The sequence below is a fragment of the Carcharodon carcharias genome, chromosome 4 (assembly GCF_017639515.1).
Source record: "Carcharodon carcharias isolate sCarCar2 chromosome 4, sCarCar2.pri, whole genome shotgun sequence".
Lineage (NCBI taxonomy): Eukaryota > Metazoa > Chordata > Chondrichthyes > Lamniformes > Lamnidae > Carcharodon > Carcharodon carcharias.
In genome coordinates this window covers 50230564-50249717 of record NC_054470.1, presented here as the reverse complement: position 1 = coordinate 50249717, position 19154 = coordinate 50230564, and the positions used below count along the sequence as shown (strand labels likewise).

The following is a 19154-nucleotide window of genomic DNA, read 5'->3' as shown; positions in this document are numbered from 1 at the left end:
GACTGTCACTGGGAATGTGAGAATTGACAAGTCTGTAAGTTGGGAGTGTCAGAGAAACAAATTTCTGCTTGACTGCAGAATTAAACTGAAACCCTGATTAAGTTACAAGTGCAGTGATGGGCATTACAACCAATGCCTACGGCATATTTTTCAGCTACTTCCATTTAGTAAATCTGTTTACAGAAAAAGACCAGGTTTTCATGCAGACTAAAAGAGAAATAAAAGTGAATTATTTTTGTCTTCCTATAGGGATTTAAAGACCTCGCACTTAGACGGCTGGTAAATTTTCCTAGTGCCCATTATAGTGAGGTCTTGTGACAAGGTGATAATCTCAATATAGAGAAACTAACAATGTCACAAAGGGTTATTTTTTGATGTAGCCAACCATGACAGGAAAGATAAGTAAATTGAGGATAAAATGTTGACACTTCATTTTCAATGTTTCATGCTAAAACAAGTAAACAATTTTCTATATTTTGTCCTCCTATGCCTGAAAGCATTGCTTCTCACTGAATGAGGCTCCATGAGCACTGGCAGCTTCCCAGCATCTCATCAAATTGGCTAAACTTCATATGAGCATAAGGCTCGAATTTTCCTACCAGGTAGATTTGATACCAGAAGAACCTCAGGCCAGGGCTTCCACCCTTTGCCCTGACCTTTTTTCCTGGATTATGGCTCATTTGTTAGGCAGTGTGGCTGCTGGTAAGATCCCCACTACCTAAAGGGAGCCAGCTGTTGCAAAACAGCAAAAGACTGGCAATGCTGGATTGGTGCACTCCCAGGAGCCAGAAAACAAGGAGGAGATACCAATAAAGGGGCAGAAAAATCCAAAGTTTCTTTCAAACATCAGCAGAGTTTTCCATGAGACTGGTAAAAAGGAATGAGTGGGGACCGAAGAAAGAGAGAGAAGAGCCGTATATTAGGCCTTCTCCAGACATCATTCTTTGGAGTGGTTGCTGCCCCAAGACCTAGTGTCGCCCGTCTCTGGCAGCCCCTGTGGTCAACAGCAGTAAAGGTTGGGAAATCAGCTGGTTTCCCAGCCCTCCCTCACAATCCACAGCCATTTACAAGCAGCAAGATTGGCTGTCCAACTTCCTGTAGTAAGGATGGGAAGGGAATGTAAAGCAATTTTCAGTGCAGATGAATAATGGACCTTCCCACCCGATTGCCCTGCATGTTCCACTAATATAACGTAGCAGAGCAAAATCCAAAAATCCTATGCTGACAGGCGTTTTCAGCTATGGAGGTGTGAGAGCCAACTCTGATCTTGCCATTATCTGATATCCACACATTACGCCTTAAAATAGGGGTCAATAGAAACCAGCCTGAACCAATCTGGTTCATTCTCATCTTTTCTCAGTTATAAGTAGTACCTAACAAGACATTTATTCCCTGATTACCTGGAATTTACTTAATTTTATGTAATTGTGATAGTACTGCCTTTCCAATGTTGTGCTTTGGACACTGACTTAACAGGAGCATTGCAATGGTAAATATTTTTACATCTCATTTGAAGTAGAGACTCAGAGAAAGTATCACAAAATCTTTAGCACCTCTTATATTTAGCAGAAGCACAAACAAAATGAAACCAACAATACAGACTATTTCAAACAGCTAGATGGAGACTCATTCAGATTTCAGTGGGTACAATATTTGGTGATTCTATAAGATTTGAGAAGTATTGCAATTTAACTCCAATGACTGCTGACAAGCATTGAGAATTCCATGCCTTTCCCAACCACTGCTTCCATTTCAGTTTCTAGAGCAGGCTCTGGAATTTTGAAGCTTGCAAAAGTTAAGAGCAATATTTACAGTAGTGTACAAGTATGCCGTGGTGCAAATGGATTAGAAGTTGTTTTATGTCCTTTATTCCATACTAATCTTAGCTGGGTTGTGGTGAGGGATGCTGAAGGGGTTAGAAAATTAAAAATTAGAAATCTAGGTGCAATAAGACTGTTTTCACACCTCTCCTGGTTACAGAACAGCTAAGACAGAGGTTTGTGAATTAGTTGCTTGCGTGCACTCTCAGCCAGTAAATGCTACATAGAGCATGAGCTCTACAGGCAATGTGAGGGTTTTTTTTCCTTTTTAAGAAAAAAAGAGCAGCTGCTAAGAACAGAAACATTTGTAACAGCTGTTCTTCATGGATAGTTAAGCTGTACTGCTCTGAGAGAAATGGTGTTTTTCCTTATTAAATCTCATTTGTCATTGTGAAGTGTAATTGGGTCTGACTCTAACACTACACTACACCCAAATCAAATTTTTTGAAATAGCATCCAAAAATATATATTTCCATGGTTTCATGGTAAATACAAGTTTGAGTCATTTTTGCTAAAGTACATGACATTTAGCATAGGTGTGTGACAATTTCATTCCTGGAATTATTTCCAACAACATTGCACTCACCAAGTTCCTTTAGCTTCCATTTCCCATTTAAATATAATCAAAATGTTCTGAATGGTGAGGATAAATGAGGTAAACTGAAAGGAAAGGGGGATTGTGAAATGAAACCTTATACTAGATCTACTTGATAAAATGTATGGGCTTTACAGCTATGGTTTACATTTTAATGCTGGGGTGCTACAGTTTGTCCTAAGCATTGCTAGACTTATGAGGAATAAAGCAGCTGGGTTCCTGCCCTTGTGTACTCTGCAGTGAGTTCCCTACTGCAATGTGTAGTGGCATGATATATTAGCAGCGTAATAGCCTAGTGACACTCACTGCCTAAACTCAATCATGAAAAATGTGGATAAGGGACTGAAAGCCTAGTGATGCTTAATGATTAAGAGTTATGCCAAACTTCCATTGTTTTCAGTTAAAGACATATCCTAAATAATTCTCTCCTCTGTGTCATTTATATTTGCAAATGTTCATTTCCAATAACCAATACTCCTGTTCTTACATTTCATTGATGCACATCCCTGCATACTGTTGACTCAATTACTGAAATCATTTGCACTCAGGTCTTGCTCTCAGTTTGAATTTATTAATCAATGTACTGAACATACATCAATTCATGGCACTAATTCCTGGATAAATGTCAGGGTTAAGCTATGCTTTTGATTTGAACACAAGTGTACAGCCCATGAAATAACACCATTCAGAAAAGATTTGTACTTTCCTCAACGTAACCTCAGCCATTTTTAAGCTGAACTAAGCCATTGCTTCTTTTGTGCGCTAATAAAATATCACACCAAACAAAAGTCATTCCCTTGACAATTGCAATGCCATTGAATGCATGAAGGACAGCAAATCTAATTAATCAAAAGACACATTTATTTTAATCACAGGCAAGGCACCAACTGCAAAAAGAACAAAAATGGCAAAAATCAACCTTGTCAATAACTTGTCATGCAAATTGGCTGCTTTGTTTGCCTTCACAACACGAGTGATTACACTTCAAGGGTAATGGATTGGTTATAGAGCATTTTTCAGTTGTTTTGGAGTTATGGGAGTTCCTATTTAAATGTAGATTCTTTCTTTATTCTGACATTATATTGCCACTGTGAAGTTACCTGAATCAATGGTAAATCTGACTTTGATTTTATCACTGTTATAAGACCTCTCATTTTACTTAAAGTCAATAATTTCTATTGATGTCCATGGATATCTAGCATCTTCTATAAATATAATGGATCATGAGGTATTCAAATTCAATTTCTCACAATGCATTTCTCACTGTTCAATATACTTCACCTTCATTCAATTCACACTAGGAAGGATAAAATTCTTATGGGCAGCTTGTGACTTATAATGTACTCATTGGATATAAAAATGACCAAAATCCACCAATCTGTAAAAAGTAACGCTATCATTTTGTGCCCTCAAGTGGGGGTGTCCAATTCTTAGTTTTCATGGGCTGCATCGGTTGATACCATGAAGCTTTGAGGGGAAATTTAAGACACAGTATTCCAACTGCATTCCCAGTGAGTTGCCTGACCACAAGGAGCACAGGCTGGAAATTAAACCATGCACTGTCCACAATTTGAAAAATCATGCACAGTAGCCACCTGAATGGCCAAAATGCACTTCAAGCAGTTAAAGTTTCAGTACTGACAGATTGTCATGAGAGCGTAAAAGGCATTTCCACAAAGTGGTCTGTGAGCTAGGAATTTGTGTGTGTGTGTGTGTGTGTAGTCCCCTTTTACTTTGCAAGTGATTCAACTTAAAAAATAACCGAGCAGTCAAGCTTTATTCTTAAACAAAATAAAAGTTAGTAATTATGAAATTACTGCTGAAAGTTACTTCGGTAAAAGTGATAAAGCTATTAACTAAAATATAAATACAAAGATTAAGCAGTTAAAGGAGAAAAGATACTTAAAGGTGAGGTTCCAAGTGAGCTTCTGTGAGATATCATAACAAGCCCATTGCTTGAGTCCCTTCTTTCCAAAGTGAAGGGGTTGAAACTTGAGTTTGGGTTTAGCAGCTGCAATGGCCTGTGCAGTTGATTAGTCAGTGTTTGCTTTTTTCAGGTCGACTCAGCAGGTCAAACAGATTCTTGGGGAGAGAGAAGGATTCTTGTCCCCCATTAAATCAGTGGTTATGTCACTTGAAGATTGCCTAGACTCTTTCAGCAGAACAGTAGTTGAGAGGTGGTAGAGAGAAAACCCCTCTGATGATGTTTCTCAGTGTTCTTCCTGGGGGGTCTGCACACATGACATTCAGAGCCTGTCTTTAACACAACCAAAACAAAAATGGCTGCTATGTTAATTTGTATTAATCATTGTTCCACCAGGCAAAGAAGTTAATTATGTTGAGATCCTTTGAAGTCCCTTCCTGTCTCCTATTCTCTCAGAAGTGAAAGGGTTTTTCACAACTTTTAGAAGATTCAATGGACATCCCTGGAGAATTCTTTGCATTTTTAATAACTCTTCATAGCCAGCTCTAGAGATATGAGCCTGACAAGGTTCAAACGAGCACAGAAAGCTGCCATGTTGTCTGCCCATCCTTGCACTTTGAAGAGGGCTTTTTAATTTAATGTAAAGGTTTGGCATCAGAAATGTACTTTAAAACAGTTGTCCTTAAAATCTATAATATCAGAATTACAAACTTGTGTGTCAAGATGTTGCTTGCTAATCAGGATATATCTTTGAATGAGGCAATGGTGCCAAAAAACACCCTTACTAACTTCAGGTACTGCAGAATTCCACCTGGACAACCCAAAAGGTAAAAATATGAATGTGAAATATGAAGACTGAGTTATTCAGTCTTCGAGGGTCTGATATTCAAGGTTAGGTGGCTCAAGGGCCTGAAGTTGGAGCCCTGAACATTTGCACACTTTGAAGATTCCCCAGTACTGTTTCGGAGTAAGTACTGGAATGTATTGCATGGTGGCAATAGTAATGTGGCATTTCTCGAATGGAGAAAACTTACAGTTTTACAACTTTCTCTTGTACATAATCCATAGTATTTGGCAGTAGCTAATTTGGAATGAGAACTGTTTTTCATTTAAGAAGGCAAACCATTTTGAAGTATTTCACCTCTTAAAAACAGATACAAATTTATGTGTTCAAATTTGTGATCTGTCCCAGGTTTTATGATCATAAATCTTCTAATAATTATCTGCAAAACATCCATCGAGTCAGTGCCGGTATGTTTCTTTACAATGAGCCATATAGTCTCATCCAACCTTTCTGCTCACCTCACCCCCCACGCCCGAGCCTGTAGAAATCCTCTTTTTCAAGTAACCATTTAATTCCCTATGAAATTAATTGTTATGCGTTACTTCAAAAATGGCAACGTCTAGCGAAACTATACGGCACCTTTTTCATTACTTTGAAATAAATTCTAAAAAGGTGTCCAAAACGATACACAGCATTTCAACAGTGACCTAAATAAGGCCTTGCACAAGTCCCATACTACCTCCGTGTTTCTTTGTATTCTATACCTCTGGAAATAAATCCAAATAGCCCGTTTGTCTTTTTACGGCCTGAATTACTTGCACTGCCACCTGTATAGCTGGCATATCTGCACATCAAGGTATATCGGTTCATTCAGCACCTTCCCAGTTAAGGTATTACTATTCTTTCCCTACCACAAGAATTGAACATTTTAGATTTTTTGTACTTAACCAATTTTACAGCGTCCCTCCTCCCACCACCCCCCACCCCAACCATGTTGTCGTCGTTTTATGTTAGTTCAAGATCAGGACTGATATTTTCCCATAAGTCTTTCTGCATTCTTGCAGTGTTGGGATTAGAAGGTGCGCAATTGCATCATCCACCATTGATTTGTACTCCCTCCCTTGAAGGACCTGGTTTCTGCTTAATGCCTCGCTGTTGGAGAATGGTAAACCTGCGTGCTGTGCGTTCTTCTAAGTAAACATCACAGATCTGATATGTTATCCGTATTTCTCTCTCCACATATGCTACCTGGCCTGTTGAGTATTTTTGGCACTTGATGTTTATATTTCAGATGTCAGGCTTCCGCACTACTTTGTTTTTGTATTGCTGAATGTCACTGCTGCCTGGAGGTGTTATTGTATCAACTGAAGTTGGACCTGATAATTCACCTACCCTCTCCCGCCTGCCTACAATGAAGCACTCCCCTGCAGCCCAGTCCTCTTTTTAACAGGTGAACTGAGAACGGGCGAAGATCTCTCAGTGGTTGAGACAACTCTGCTGCTGCTCCCTGTGAGGGACGACCGCTCAAAGATAAGTGGATTGGAAAGCACAATTTAGGCGCACGTTTCCTGTGCGCCAAACCGGTAAACATTGAACATATGTACAGAGTTTATTCACACAGTTGCGCTGTCACAACTTTTGACTGAGTTGACCTCGACAGCTCCGCCCCTTTGTCCCGGTCCCATTTTCCATGGGTCATTCCAAGAACTCCCTTTTGGTCGTGAGGCTCCGGTCCCTGTGGCAATTAAGATTAAGATGCACTTAAGACCACGTCTAACTTTTACAGTAAGATCCCTGCTTTGAGAGATGGTTCCCATTCTTTCAAAAAGGGTAGTATAGATTATATCTCAAATTCCTTTGAGAGAGCCTGTCTAAACCAGAATCTGAAAAAGTCTTTCCTCTGACAGAAAGAATTATCGCTGGTATTTAGCAAAATTCTGTCGTAATGTAATCAGACTTCTTACAACAAAAAGCAATTTTCACTCTTCCCCCTCTTGTATAGGGTTACTCTAATGCCACTCATCCACAAAGTTCACCCCATTCTCTGTAAAAATGGAATGAATAGACCTGCGGTGTTAAAGGCACTGTCTCTCTGAGCTGCCAATCGGGTTTGCCTAGTTCACGAAATTCACAGCTTAACCCATGACCAAGAACTTCTGGCTAAACAATGGGATTTGTAACGATAGGCTATTGTTCTGTCTACTGAAGAGATTGCTTAGCACATTCTTCTATCAAACGCTTGTATCCTGGACAATTAAAAGCCAACCTTGCGCCTGCTGGGAAGGGTGTGCTCGATAAGAAGTGTTTTGAGGGAAACATTTTCTTTTGTGTTTGACCTTTCTGAAGTGTTGCAATGTGAGTTCTGCTGCAGTCTCACCCCACTCTCCTCCCAATCTCTCTCAGGATGAATAGAAGAAATGTCGACAATTAGTTGCTGAGAATGATGGCTTTATACGCTGAAAGCTGAAGGAGGAAAACGGGCCATTGGTCTTTATCCAGGGCGTGGGCTGATATAGCCGAATAGCCTGTGGGTTCTCGCATCGTTTTCACGTGTTAGACACAGGGCCATCTCCTTATTTCCTGTGTAGAACCCTTTATTTATGAGATAACATTCACCCCCTCCAGCCCCCCCCCCCCCCCCCCCCCCCATTAATACTGGGGAAAGCACAGACATTAAATAGAGCAAACATTGGAGTGACTTAATCTGAATGGCATCTTCCACACGTTGACTGATGATGTCCTGATTTAATTCACATATGGAAGGGTTGGTTACAAACGTGAAATCGTTCGTTTTGGCAAGAAGAATAAAAAGTAAGTTTATTGTCTAAAAGGTGAGAGATTGCAGAGCTTTGAGAATCAGAGGGATCTGGGTGTCCTAGTGCATGCATCACAAAAGGTTATTATGCAGGTACAGCACATAACTAGGAAAGCTAGTAGAATGTTATCCTGTATTGTGAGAGGAATTGAATACAAAAGTAGGGAGGTTATGCTTCAGTTGTACAGGGCACTGGTGAGACCACATCTGGAGTACTGGTCTCTTTATTTAAAGAAAGACATAAATGTGTTAGAAGCAGTTTAGAGAAGGTTTATTCAATTAATACCAGGAATGGGTGGGTTGTCTTATGAGGAAAGGTGGACAGGCCAGGGTTGTAACTACCAGAGTTTAGAAGAGTAAGAGGCGACTTCATTGAAACCTTTAACCTCCTGAGGAGTCTTGACAGGTTTGATGTGGAAAGGATGTTTCCTCTTGTGGGAGAATCTAGAACTAGGGGCCACTGTTTGAAAATAAGGGGTGGCTCATTTAACGCAGAGATGAGGAGAATTTTTTTCTCTCAGAGGTTGAGTCTTTGGAACTCTCGTCTTCCAAAGGAGGTGGAAGCAGAGCTTTTGAATATCTTTAAGTTATGTTAGACAGATTATTGATTAACAAGCGGGTGAAAGGTTATCGGTTGTAGACAGGAATGTGGGATTGAGGTTACATTCAGATCAGCCATGATCGTATTGAATAGCGGAGCAGACTCGAGGGGCCGAGTGGCCTACTCCTAATTCGTATATTCGTATGTTACATTACTTGGCCATTGCAAGCATCAAGTGACTAGTTCAAGCTTAGCAACACCTCCAGCCCTCGTTAAACTTGCACGCTTCACAGCCCAGATCCACTCTAAAGTCAATAATTATTTTTTTAACGAAGTTAACTCTGATGGTAGAGATTCAGCAGAATGTGTGCACGCTCAAAGGAACAAGTGCAAATATTGAGTCCGGTTACAGGCTGTGATGTGGTTAATTTTCGTCTGCTCTTTAAAACGTTGGAAACGAGCGTTATTTTGGACTAATCGGCTCAGATGCCGATAAGTGAGCTATTATTGTCAGCAGGTCTGGCAGCATCTGCAGCGTTTTCAGCCGTTTCTGTTTTGATTTCAGGTTTCCTGCAACTGCCCATGGACAGAGAGTTACACGTGTCCAGGCAATAAGACTAGGCCTGTCAGCTCCTTGTGGATCCGTACATGCACCGACAACATGCCTGTCCTTGACGCTCCTCTCCTAGCTCTGGAATGGCAAGGACGGCGAATGCGATGATTACCTTTCTTTGAACTGAACTGCCATTTTCAAAATTATAATCTCAAAAAACATTTCAATCGCGAGTAAACAACTCTATTTTACAAATCTATATATGTCTGGTTGAAGTTTCTTTGTTGGGGGTGAACGGTGTTTCTTCATTGTTCCTTACATGCTATAACGGTAATGAAACTAATTGGCATCCGAGAGCGTGGGCAAGGATGTAAAGGTAAAGCATACTGTCTATACATGTCGGAATTGACAAGAAACTGCCAGACCTAGATTTTATTGCCCGGGCAGGTGTCATTCTCTGCCCAAGGACGACAAAATGTTGCTATCGGAGTCCAAGTTTTCGCAAGATGTTAGTATCAGGGGAGAATCGATATATAACCACTGATTCTCGCCTAACAAGACTGTCTTGACTCTGTCCCTAGCAGAGTACTTCTTAGCTTTGCACAACCAATGTATATAGAGAGAATTGTTCAGTAACATTAGCCATCGTATCAAAATTGTTTAGCATTCAAATTAACAGTGTTGCTTAGACTGTTGCTTAAGCTGACCACGTTTGGTATCTTGGAATTAAGCACACATCTCCCCAATGTATTCCATTCATTTGAAATTGAGAGCGTTTGAGTTGTGAAATTACACCGTGGTGCTGCAAATATTAATGCATCCATTTGAAGGCCCTCCCTCGTCTCCTGTAGCAGGGAAGTAGTAAATGTGATACCACCTCCGCTAAATAGCGGGGGAGGGAAGTTCAGATCACCAAGGCACAACTTGATGGCTTCGGATTTTACTTTACAACGGTGGCAGACTTCAATACCCCTGAAGTAATGAGGTCACATGCTTATCTGCCGCGCTATAGTGTTGATGAAAACAAATCATTAAACTTCTCAATTAAGAGTTCAACACGAGACACATCTTTTATAAAATTTTATTATTAATGGTTTCAAACTTGGCATTGTGTGAAAACATTTCATTATAAAGATCTTTGTTTTAAGTCGCCACAAGTGCACCACAGAATAAAAGCTACAGCGAAATCCAGTTTATTAGTATTTAAAACATTGCAATTGCTAGGAACCTAAAAATAGAAATAGTGGCAAAGTCACAGAGTTAACCAGTCCTAAGATTAAAGGTTAACGCTTCAGGTAGGAACTCTCGTCACGTTTCCAATGGAGGGTCGCACATCAAATATTAACCGTTCGCTTTCAGATGCCAGTTGACGTATAGTACACTCCCGCATTTTCTGCTTAATTGTCATTTTGCTTTCATACCAGTGGCTGTTCATTGAGTTGCACCATAATTGACCGAATGATATCCGAAATAGCTCAATGTTTCAACTTTGAAATCCCCCCCTCCCTCCCTCCCTCCCTTTTTTTTAATCGGATAAACGAGAATGGTATCGTTATTAAAAGCCCAGAAGGCAGCTTTTCTTTACATCAAATTCTAGGCTCCAGTACAATTTCAGTTCGGTCCAAAAGAAAACTCCTCGCGAGAAAATCTCATTAAAGGGGCGGCTTGGTGAGGGAGACCAGGGCAATGCAGTATGATGTGCCCTGCTGTGCAGGGTTTGGAATGACACAGAGTCACCACTTAACTCAGCTGAGCCATGGGGAAAATAGAAAGAGGGGGGTGTTAGTTGCTGGCTGGGGATGGGCGGGGGGGGGCGTGTGAAGAGAGATGTTGGGAGGGCAGATACAATAGAAACATCGTTTGCAAGGTTTTGTTGACCAATTCGTTTCCCTTATTGGTTAGCTGAGGATCAAACTTGCAAGAATGACTCAGCCGCCATCCCGTGTGGTGTGGGGAATATGCAAAGTGTGAAGGAAGAATCAAGCGATACACGTTTGCATCCAATGCTACAATTGTGCCCACGATTCGTCCCCTACAGACCCCGGGAAAGACGAAATGCAGTTACATCCTTCCCAATGGGAACAGAAAGAGAATAAAATCGATTCAACCCAGTCTGCCTCTCTTGGCCAAAAGCAGAGCGGCATCCGGAGGAGGGTTGCTTCTGCTGCGGGACTATTGCTTTGGAAGGTTGAATTGATGTAGACATGCATAGATTTGCTGGATTCGTTAGGAAAGGGCAACTTTCGTTTTGAAATATATTTTTATTTTAGCTATACATTTGCTGTTCAGTGCAGAAAACATTTGGTAATTCTCAGTTCTCCAAAAACAAAACTCAAGATGTTTTTAAATATACTCTCGCGGGAGACAAAATACACGAACCATACTAATATCTGTACAAGACAATGTCTAAAACATGTACATCACAAAGACATTTACACAAAAGGCAGTTTTGGTCTCAGAATGTAACTGAATGCAATATCAATTCTAAGCGGTACAACTTGAAATGTGATTTACTGGTAAGTACGACTTAGAGAAGGTGAAGGCCTCTTGAGGATTGATTCAACGGAAAAGGAGAGCGAGTCAGGAGACGAGCTTTTTGTCCCAGCTTGCTTAGAAACAATCAAATTGTTCATGTATCTTTCGGTAGAATTTTTGTATAGCTGGTTTTCCTTGATGGCGTATTCTCTGTATTTCCTGGCCGCTTCCTCGATGATGTCTTTACTGATGAAAGTCTTGAACTCCGAGGCAGGTTTCTCATATGGCGCTTGCTGGCCGTTGGCCCGCGGGAGGAACATGCCGCTGAACGGCTGGGCGGTGTTGAATTTCGCTGCAGCGAGTGGTGGCTGAGAGTTCTCTTTGCTGAAATGGCTGCTGGGTACCTGCAATGAGGGCGACGAATCGCCCTCGGAGAGCTGGGGGGAGCCTTTCTTTGGTGGAGAGAAAGCCGACCGTTCACAGGGCATCTCCAGGGCTTGTTGGTGGTCGGCCGTCACCTCTCGCACCTCGGTTGGCACATGCTGCAGTTCCCGCGCCTGCTTTTTGGGAGACTCCTGGCTGTCATTGGACAAATGACTTTCCGGCGCCGAAGTTGCTTTAGGGTCCCAAACAACTCCCGGCTTGAGGCTCTGGATGGCACTGCTGGCATTCAGCACGTATTGCTGGTACAGAAGAGCGTCGCTGATGGCACCACACTTAGGCCAGACCATTAACCTGGGGGTGAGAGGGTACTGCCGATAGGTGGTGGCTACGCTGACGTTAGAAGAAATGAGTTCCACTGCTCTATCCGAGCCAGAGTACTGCATGGTTAAATCGAGGCAAGGGGGGATAAAGTTGCAATGCTGGGGAATTTCCTTGCTTGGTCTATCAAGCTGCGGCGCAGTGTAGTTGGATTTGCAGGAATTGTACTCGGCTGCGTGCACCATGCCGCTGGGAAGGAAGAAGGCGGCTGCAGCCTGGGCAGCCTCGATCATCTCCCTCTCCTTGTACTCCCTCTCCATCATGATGCTCTCCAGCTCCTTGTCAGCAAAAGCACGCCTTTTTCTCATCCGGTCACTAACAGGAGGGGGCAAAGGTGGGCTTCCTCTCATGTATGGGTCAGTCTGGGCTGGTCGATAGCCTACAACGCAGAAGTAAGCAATTAGAAAGGTATTGTGGGGATAGCTGAAACGGGTAAGGGGCGGGGGGGGGGGGGGGGGGGGGTGGTGGTGAGTGGTGGTGAACAATGTGCACAAAATACAGCAATAATTGTCTAGTGCAACTTATGAGTTAGTTTAGTTGAAAATGCCAGACTGGATTGGCGTTAACATATGCTGTATATCAATTAAAAAATTTAAAATACGATTAATCCGAATTATTAACTGTTGTGTTAAGCGGCCCAGGTTTAAAGCATTTTTATGTTGTTCTTATTGAATCAGAAGGTGTCAGTGCTGGAAATAATTCATTTATTTCGGTAAGCACTGCAGTACAAACACCCAAATCAGGTGTAGCATGAGTAATGCACTTGAAGACCAATCGACTCTTTTCCTATTTCGCAAACTAGCCAGCCTGAAGTGCTCCGAGATAAACCGATGTTAAACTATGCCAGGGAGCAGCATCCGCTAAAAAAAATCGGTTGAGACCGTTGAAATTGCTTCCACATTAAGAGTATAAAGAGCACTTCTGGACTGAACTCAACTCAGGTATCAAAAGTAAGAGTCTATTGTTCTAAGCCACCTGGCCACCCAGGCCAATTCTGAAGTCAGAATGCATGTTGAATCTAACAATTTTTCGATTAGAGATTCAGAAGTATACTGATAGAGGGAGTACAGCGCATTTGACTGGAACAATCAATTCATTGAAGCGCTGTTGGGTGTTATATATTTATAGTATTCAGCAGTGAACTAACACAAGAACGAAAATGTCCTAGGTTTCCGATGAAGATAAGAGCTTCCGATAAGAGCTCTTCTGTGAAACATGTGTTGTGGTGTTTTCTTTGAAAGCTAGTTACATGTTTCAGTGGGACAGCTGGACTGTTCCAGTTTTATTCGCCCCAGAAACTTTCAATGACAAAATACTCTCAACTATATTGTTCCTATTTCCCAAGCTATTCATCTATGGTGCCTTCCTTATATCTTCACTGACCAAAAGGCTTTCAGTGTGTGTGTAATCTCCGTTGTACCGATGTTGGATACCGATGTCCCAGGTTTTTCTTTAATGCTGCGCTTCATTTCGTCAGCAATCCTGTTTATTACTTGCAACTGATTGCTCAGGATCATGTTTGGCTAGGGCAGACTGCATTTGTAATATTGGAATTTCTCCCTGCTCAAGGATGTTTTCAGGTTTTGAAAAGAGTTGCAATAATAGTAAGGTAGATAGGATATCCAGTATAAACACACACACCCGTATATCATGACCATGTGTCAATATGTTCACCTACTACAGCACATAGCACATTTGTGCCCTTGTTGCTGAAATACAGTCAGACAAATGGGGCACTTCAAGAATGGATACATTAAAACGCCTTTTAGAAATCTAAGCCAGTCCACAGTGATTCTTTCGCCCCCCCCCCCCCCCCACCTTGTCTAATACTGTTTGAACAAAATGAAGCGGAGATTATTTATTCCCCATAACCAAAGCACCAGCTACAAGATGAAAATGTTACTTTTAGGGTTAAGCTGATTAAAATAGTTTTCCGAATGGGGTGCAACACAATTGGTCATCCTCAGATAGGAAGGGCTGGAACAGTATTAGAAAATGTTGTTTGTGCCAGACTTGTTTATTATTTTATTTACCCGCTATTCAATGTGGGCTTCAGTTGCAGAACTAAAAAGCTTTAGTCGCTTTCTTTATACTGTACAACAGCCCTGCCTCTTGTTCACTGCCAACTACAGGCCCACCTACCAGCTCTGATTGTACAGCCAGTTGATCAGGTCGGGGCTGGGGTACTTACACTGACATTTCAGGGGCCAGCTCCGCTAATTTTAACAAATTCGGCATGAAGGCACCGTCGATGCAAACGAGCACTCATTGCACTAAACTGGGCTCTTCATCAGTAACTAGTGGCTTTAGAAATATGAAACTAAGAACGAGTCCCATTTTAACAAGAATTTCGGCGATTAGACTGGAAAGGAATCCAAACTGTGTTCTCCGTTTTAACAGTCCCATGCCATAGTTATGCAAGCAATCAATGTAGATGTACAGATTAGGCCGAAATGGAAATCATAACTGACTCCATCTGTTATTTGATCATTTCCAACCCCAGTTTAATTGGCTCTTTCGATGTTTGTCTCTTTTCTTTGTGCAAACAGTCCGACAGGATTTCTAGTCCCGTCCTCCCTCCATTGATTTTGACGAAGTAACAAGCTTGGCCTGAACTGGTTTCAATTGTTACCCCGTTAAAAGATGGCAAGTTAGGAATGTACAAATATTTCTTCAATTACATAACTACTTCATCACAGCCATGGGCTGGTATAGCACCGGTGCCATCTTCCAGTGTGCATTGTCAACCCAGGTCCAGTTTACGTCAACGGGACATATAGTGCCGACAATGTGCTGCATAAGGATATATTCAGGGTGACAAACGGGGTTATTCTGGTTTGGAATAATATTGGAAGCATATTCAATTTGAAATTGTTGCATCTGTACACACTTCAGATTTCCTATTCCGAAATTTCCTGAGTGAAACTGCAATTCCCGGTATTAATAAGATACAAAAATTACAACAATAAAGTCCATTTTAAAAGGGCCCTGTTATATTCTTTAATCGGCCTTTCATTCTCCATTTAGTCATTTTAAAATAATATCCAAACATCAGATATGTTGCTGCAGAACCTACTGGTTTACTTCACAATGGATACAAAACATAACGTGAACATCCTGATGTAGTTTCTTTCTAGTCACAACCCGGTCCCCTTCCAACATCTGTTTAACTGCTTTCCATCTGCCCACTCGCTCACCACCTTACCCACCCCATCATTTCTTTGAAGGCAACTATTGCCCTGTTCTAATCCACTCTAACCCTCATCATAACTCTGGGTGCAAATTGCTTACATTCCGATGGTGCCGACCGAACTATTCTGCTCACCTTCTAAAATGCTCTTGGCCAGCAGACTTGGCGTTCTCAGGTGCCTCTGGTACACGGCCCGGCGTTCGGCCAGGTTATGTTTGCTCGATAACCCTTTCTTATCCTTGGAAAGAAACAGGACAAAAAAGAAAAAAAAAATAGAATTAAAAAAACTTGCAAAACTTGTAATAGACACCATTTGTGTTTTCAATTATAAATTGAAACAAAACACCCAACGCCTCTCCTCCCATGTCCCACACCATCCTCGTTAAACGGAAAGATTACAGCGGTGGAATTGATTGAGGACGAAGACAAGTTTCTGTTTAAAGAGATCGCGCAGAACTGGGGGAGGTGGGGGTCGGCGGGTAGAGATTATAATCGGTGATACTCATACTGAATCATCCAATCGGCTTATGCAGTAAACCAGGGAGCAAGTTGAAGTTATTCGAAATGCTTCTTTTGACAAATAACATTGTGTTACGTAAAAGGAATGCGAATAACTGAATTCAGTAAACTGGAACAATTTCAATATTTCTGGAAACCAACTGCATAGTTCCATATAAAGAATTTCAGCCACAATATTAGTCAGTTGAAATCTTCCAAAGTTAAAGTAGTGTGTGCATGTGTGTGTGGATTGGAGAGGGGTGGTATAAGTGTTTCCTGTGGCTGTGCATATTCAAAGATACTACTAAAAAAAATCTACTCTGCAATTTCTATATCCGTCCCTACACAGCTGCCTCAGGCCAGCGCTGTGACTCAGATAGCGGATTGCTTTCAACTGCAAATGGACACCTAGAGTTTAGGGTCAAAAGAAAAGTTTCCACGGAAAAATGCAACAGGGACAGACAAGATAGACCAAAGACAATCTAAATGCCGAATGAAAAGTTACATCCGAGCGGAAATAAACGCTAGTCCGGTTGCGACGTGTGTATGTGCGCGCGTGTGTATCTAATATATATTGTGCATATATATATATATATGTGCGTATATACATATATATGTATGTGTACATTCCGGTTGAGTGTGATCCTCCCTTCCCATGTAGCAGACATTTCACTGGTCACCTGCCCACCTCAGTTGCCTGCTGCCTCCTGAGCGCCACCTGAGCTGCCATCACCCTCTGCCTCTCCACGACCAGCAGGCAGTTAGCACACTGACAGTCCCTCCACCGACAGAACCGCTTGTGACCCTTCAGGCACGACACCACCCCGTGGTTTCTGCACCGGGCACATTTCGGGGTTCGGCTCAGTTTCCTCTGATCCCCCTCGGCGCCCTGCTGCTTCTTGCAGGTCTCGGCCGAGCCATCTTCCCTGTGGCCCGGCACAACCTCGGGGGAATCGGCCAGATCTTCGTCATCCACTTCCAAACTCTCTACGTCTATTTCCAGCTCGATCCCGCACTGATCAGTACTTTGCATTCCGATCTCTGGATAAAACTGAACCTTTAAAGCAACACTGCCCGCGGCTTGTTTTTCCCCCTCCTTCCTTTGCAACACGAAGTACATGAACCAGTATATAACTCCTGAAATTCACAACCTCAGATCTCTGCGCCGCTGTAAAAACATAAACAAGATAGAATATCAATAGAAACAAGATCTACTTAGCAGATTCCATTCTGACAACATTAGTACAAAGACTGCCCCAGTTGTCGGTGCTTGAAGTCGTTATCTGGGCTGCTATCAAACTAAACTCCATGGACATAGAAGCAATTTTAAAACACTACTATATCTGAATTTTACTTTAACTGAAATTCGCCTCTTCCGTTTTATTTAACCTGCTCACTAAGATAATTTTACCCGCGAAGAACAGCGAACGCTAGTTGCACATTTGCGGTGGCTTTGCACTATAAGGCCGATTCAGAATAATTACAGCGCGTCAGATTGCATTACCGATAAGATTATAAAGTACAGAATCCATTGTCAGAAAGCCATAGCTATATTATTTTACAGATAACATCGATTCATGAAATCATTTCACCACGACTCTGAACATCATTTCAGCCGTGCTGCACACTAAGTCCGGTCTTTTTAATGAAAGTTTTAGCAATTACTACAGCCAATTTTATATCCATATTGCACCTATCGTCGGCAGATTTATTTTACTTATATTGTCTTGTCCGAGTCAAAGAATATTTTCACCTGCAAGTCACTTGTACCGACCTTGTGAATTAAGTTTAGCGCTAGGACACGTTTAGCTGCCGCGTCTGTGGAGATTTGTTCCGAGCGTGTCAATGAGCGCTGGTGCTTTAAGGAGAAGCCGGGCGGATCGTCAATTACCTGCTTGTTAATATCAGCACGGGGTCAAAGGCGAAGCGCTTGCGGATTGGGCGCCTCTAAAGTGGCCCGGCTGATGATTGGTTGGAGATCGTTTCCGGGAGCTGGGGGAAAGTCAATCACATGGCCCTAGTTTTCACTGAAGATATATTTAAATATGCAGGGAAAAAAACACACACACACACACACACATAATCCAGTTCGTCAAATGGAAGGAGGCGATTATTTAGCTATTTGGTTTCAAGCAATGACAAAAAAGAGACACTTCGGAAAGAGTCCACATGAAATATCTGTAATTCTAAAAAATATATAATCATGTAATTCAATAAAAAAACAAAACGAAACAAAAAGATGGAGGTGTTTTTTAATATAAATTATACAGCTTTTTTTCCAAATAAATACTTGCAAATTCTTTTTTATATAAATGTCAGTTCAGCAGTGATTATTTTGGTGATAACGGATGAAGTCTCATTTCCAAGGGCTGCTCCTGCCCAGTCAATCACAGGGAAAGCTTTCGATTGTCGATACTGAATCATTTAAAGTTACAGTTCATTGTTTAAGATGAAGTTAGGGTCAGGCTGAGTGTTAACTCCAAGTTTGGAGGATTAGGGTAGTTGGCAAATTTAAGGACGGCAATATTTTTTGGGATAAAGCCAGGATTACTTTGTTTTTGTAACCACGTGTAACCTATTTTAACATAAGATTGTAGTCATGTATTTGTATTTGAGAAAGCCAAGGCTAATGCAAAACATGAATATATTTTTAAGTTTCTTCCCTATTCCTGAACGGAATGTAAGAGTACATTCACAAAGTGTGTGAGGAGCTCGGTGATTTTCGCCTTCCAGGATTGAACATTGTACCTCAAGAACTAAAGACTGAAAGATTGTCGTGTGTGTGAAACAATAGTCTGTGGAGCCCAGATTTCAATTTCACTGTAACGTAGGAAACAGTTGAAATTACATTGCAGTTAGATTTTGAAGTGACCAACACATGTCCTAGTACACATTACTGCGCATTACCCAATTCACAAAGCTGTTAAAGCAAGCAGCGAATTAAAGGTAATGTCACTAAGGTTGTCTTGTGTAAAAGCAGAGGGCTTCGTAATATATGATCGAGAAGATCTCGTTAAATGTGCATCAAAATAGATAGGAGAGGTTTACGGTGTCAAAAATCAGGGATATATATGTGTCTATTTACATTAAGGGTCGGGGTTTGAACATGAAAGCGTATTGGGAGAGATTGGAGTTTCTTTTACTCAGCATTCAAAGAGAAATCCCAGATTCCAGAAGCCAGGGTCACGTTGAGTGGT

At 41.6% G+C, this 19154-nt stretch overlaps 1 protein-coding gene across 1 annotated transcript; it reads right to left on the bottom strand.

Moving 5' to 3' along the window:
- Positions 1-11392: 11392 nt before the first annotated feature.
- dmrt2a (doublesex and mab-3 related transcription factor 2a) lies at positions 11393-17768 on the bottom strand. Its single transcript, XM_041186340.1, has 4 exons — positions 17732-17768; positions 16646-17125; positions 15595-15697; positions 11393-12648 (listed from the first exon to the last, which is right to left on the bottom strand). Exons 2-4 carry the CDS (start codon positions 17075-17077, stop codon positions 11543-11545), a joined length of 1641 nt encoding a protein of 546 aa, XP_041042274.1. The 5' UTR covers positions 17078-17125; positions 17732-17768; the 3' UTR covers positions 11393-11542.
- Between the last annotated feature and the right edge of the window lie 1386 nt (positions 17769-19154).

Excerpts from the sequence above, each read along its gene's own strand:
- dmrt2a (XM_041186340.1), bottom strand. The coding sequence starts at position 17,077 with ATGTACTTCGTGTTGCAAAGGAAGGAGGGGGAAAAACAAGCCGCGGGC. Across the intron at positions 15,698-16,645 it reads GGAGGCAGCAGGCAACTGAG|GATAAGAAAGGGTTATCGAG; the intron begins GTGGGCAGGTGA and ends TTTCTTTCCAAG. Across the intron at positions 12,649-15,594 it reads GGCCAAGAGCATTTTAGAAG|GCTATCGACCAGCCCAGACT; the intron begins GTGAGCAGAATA and ends TCTGCGTTGTAG.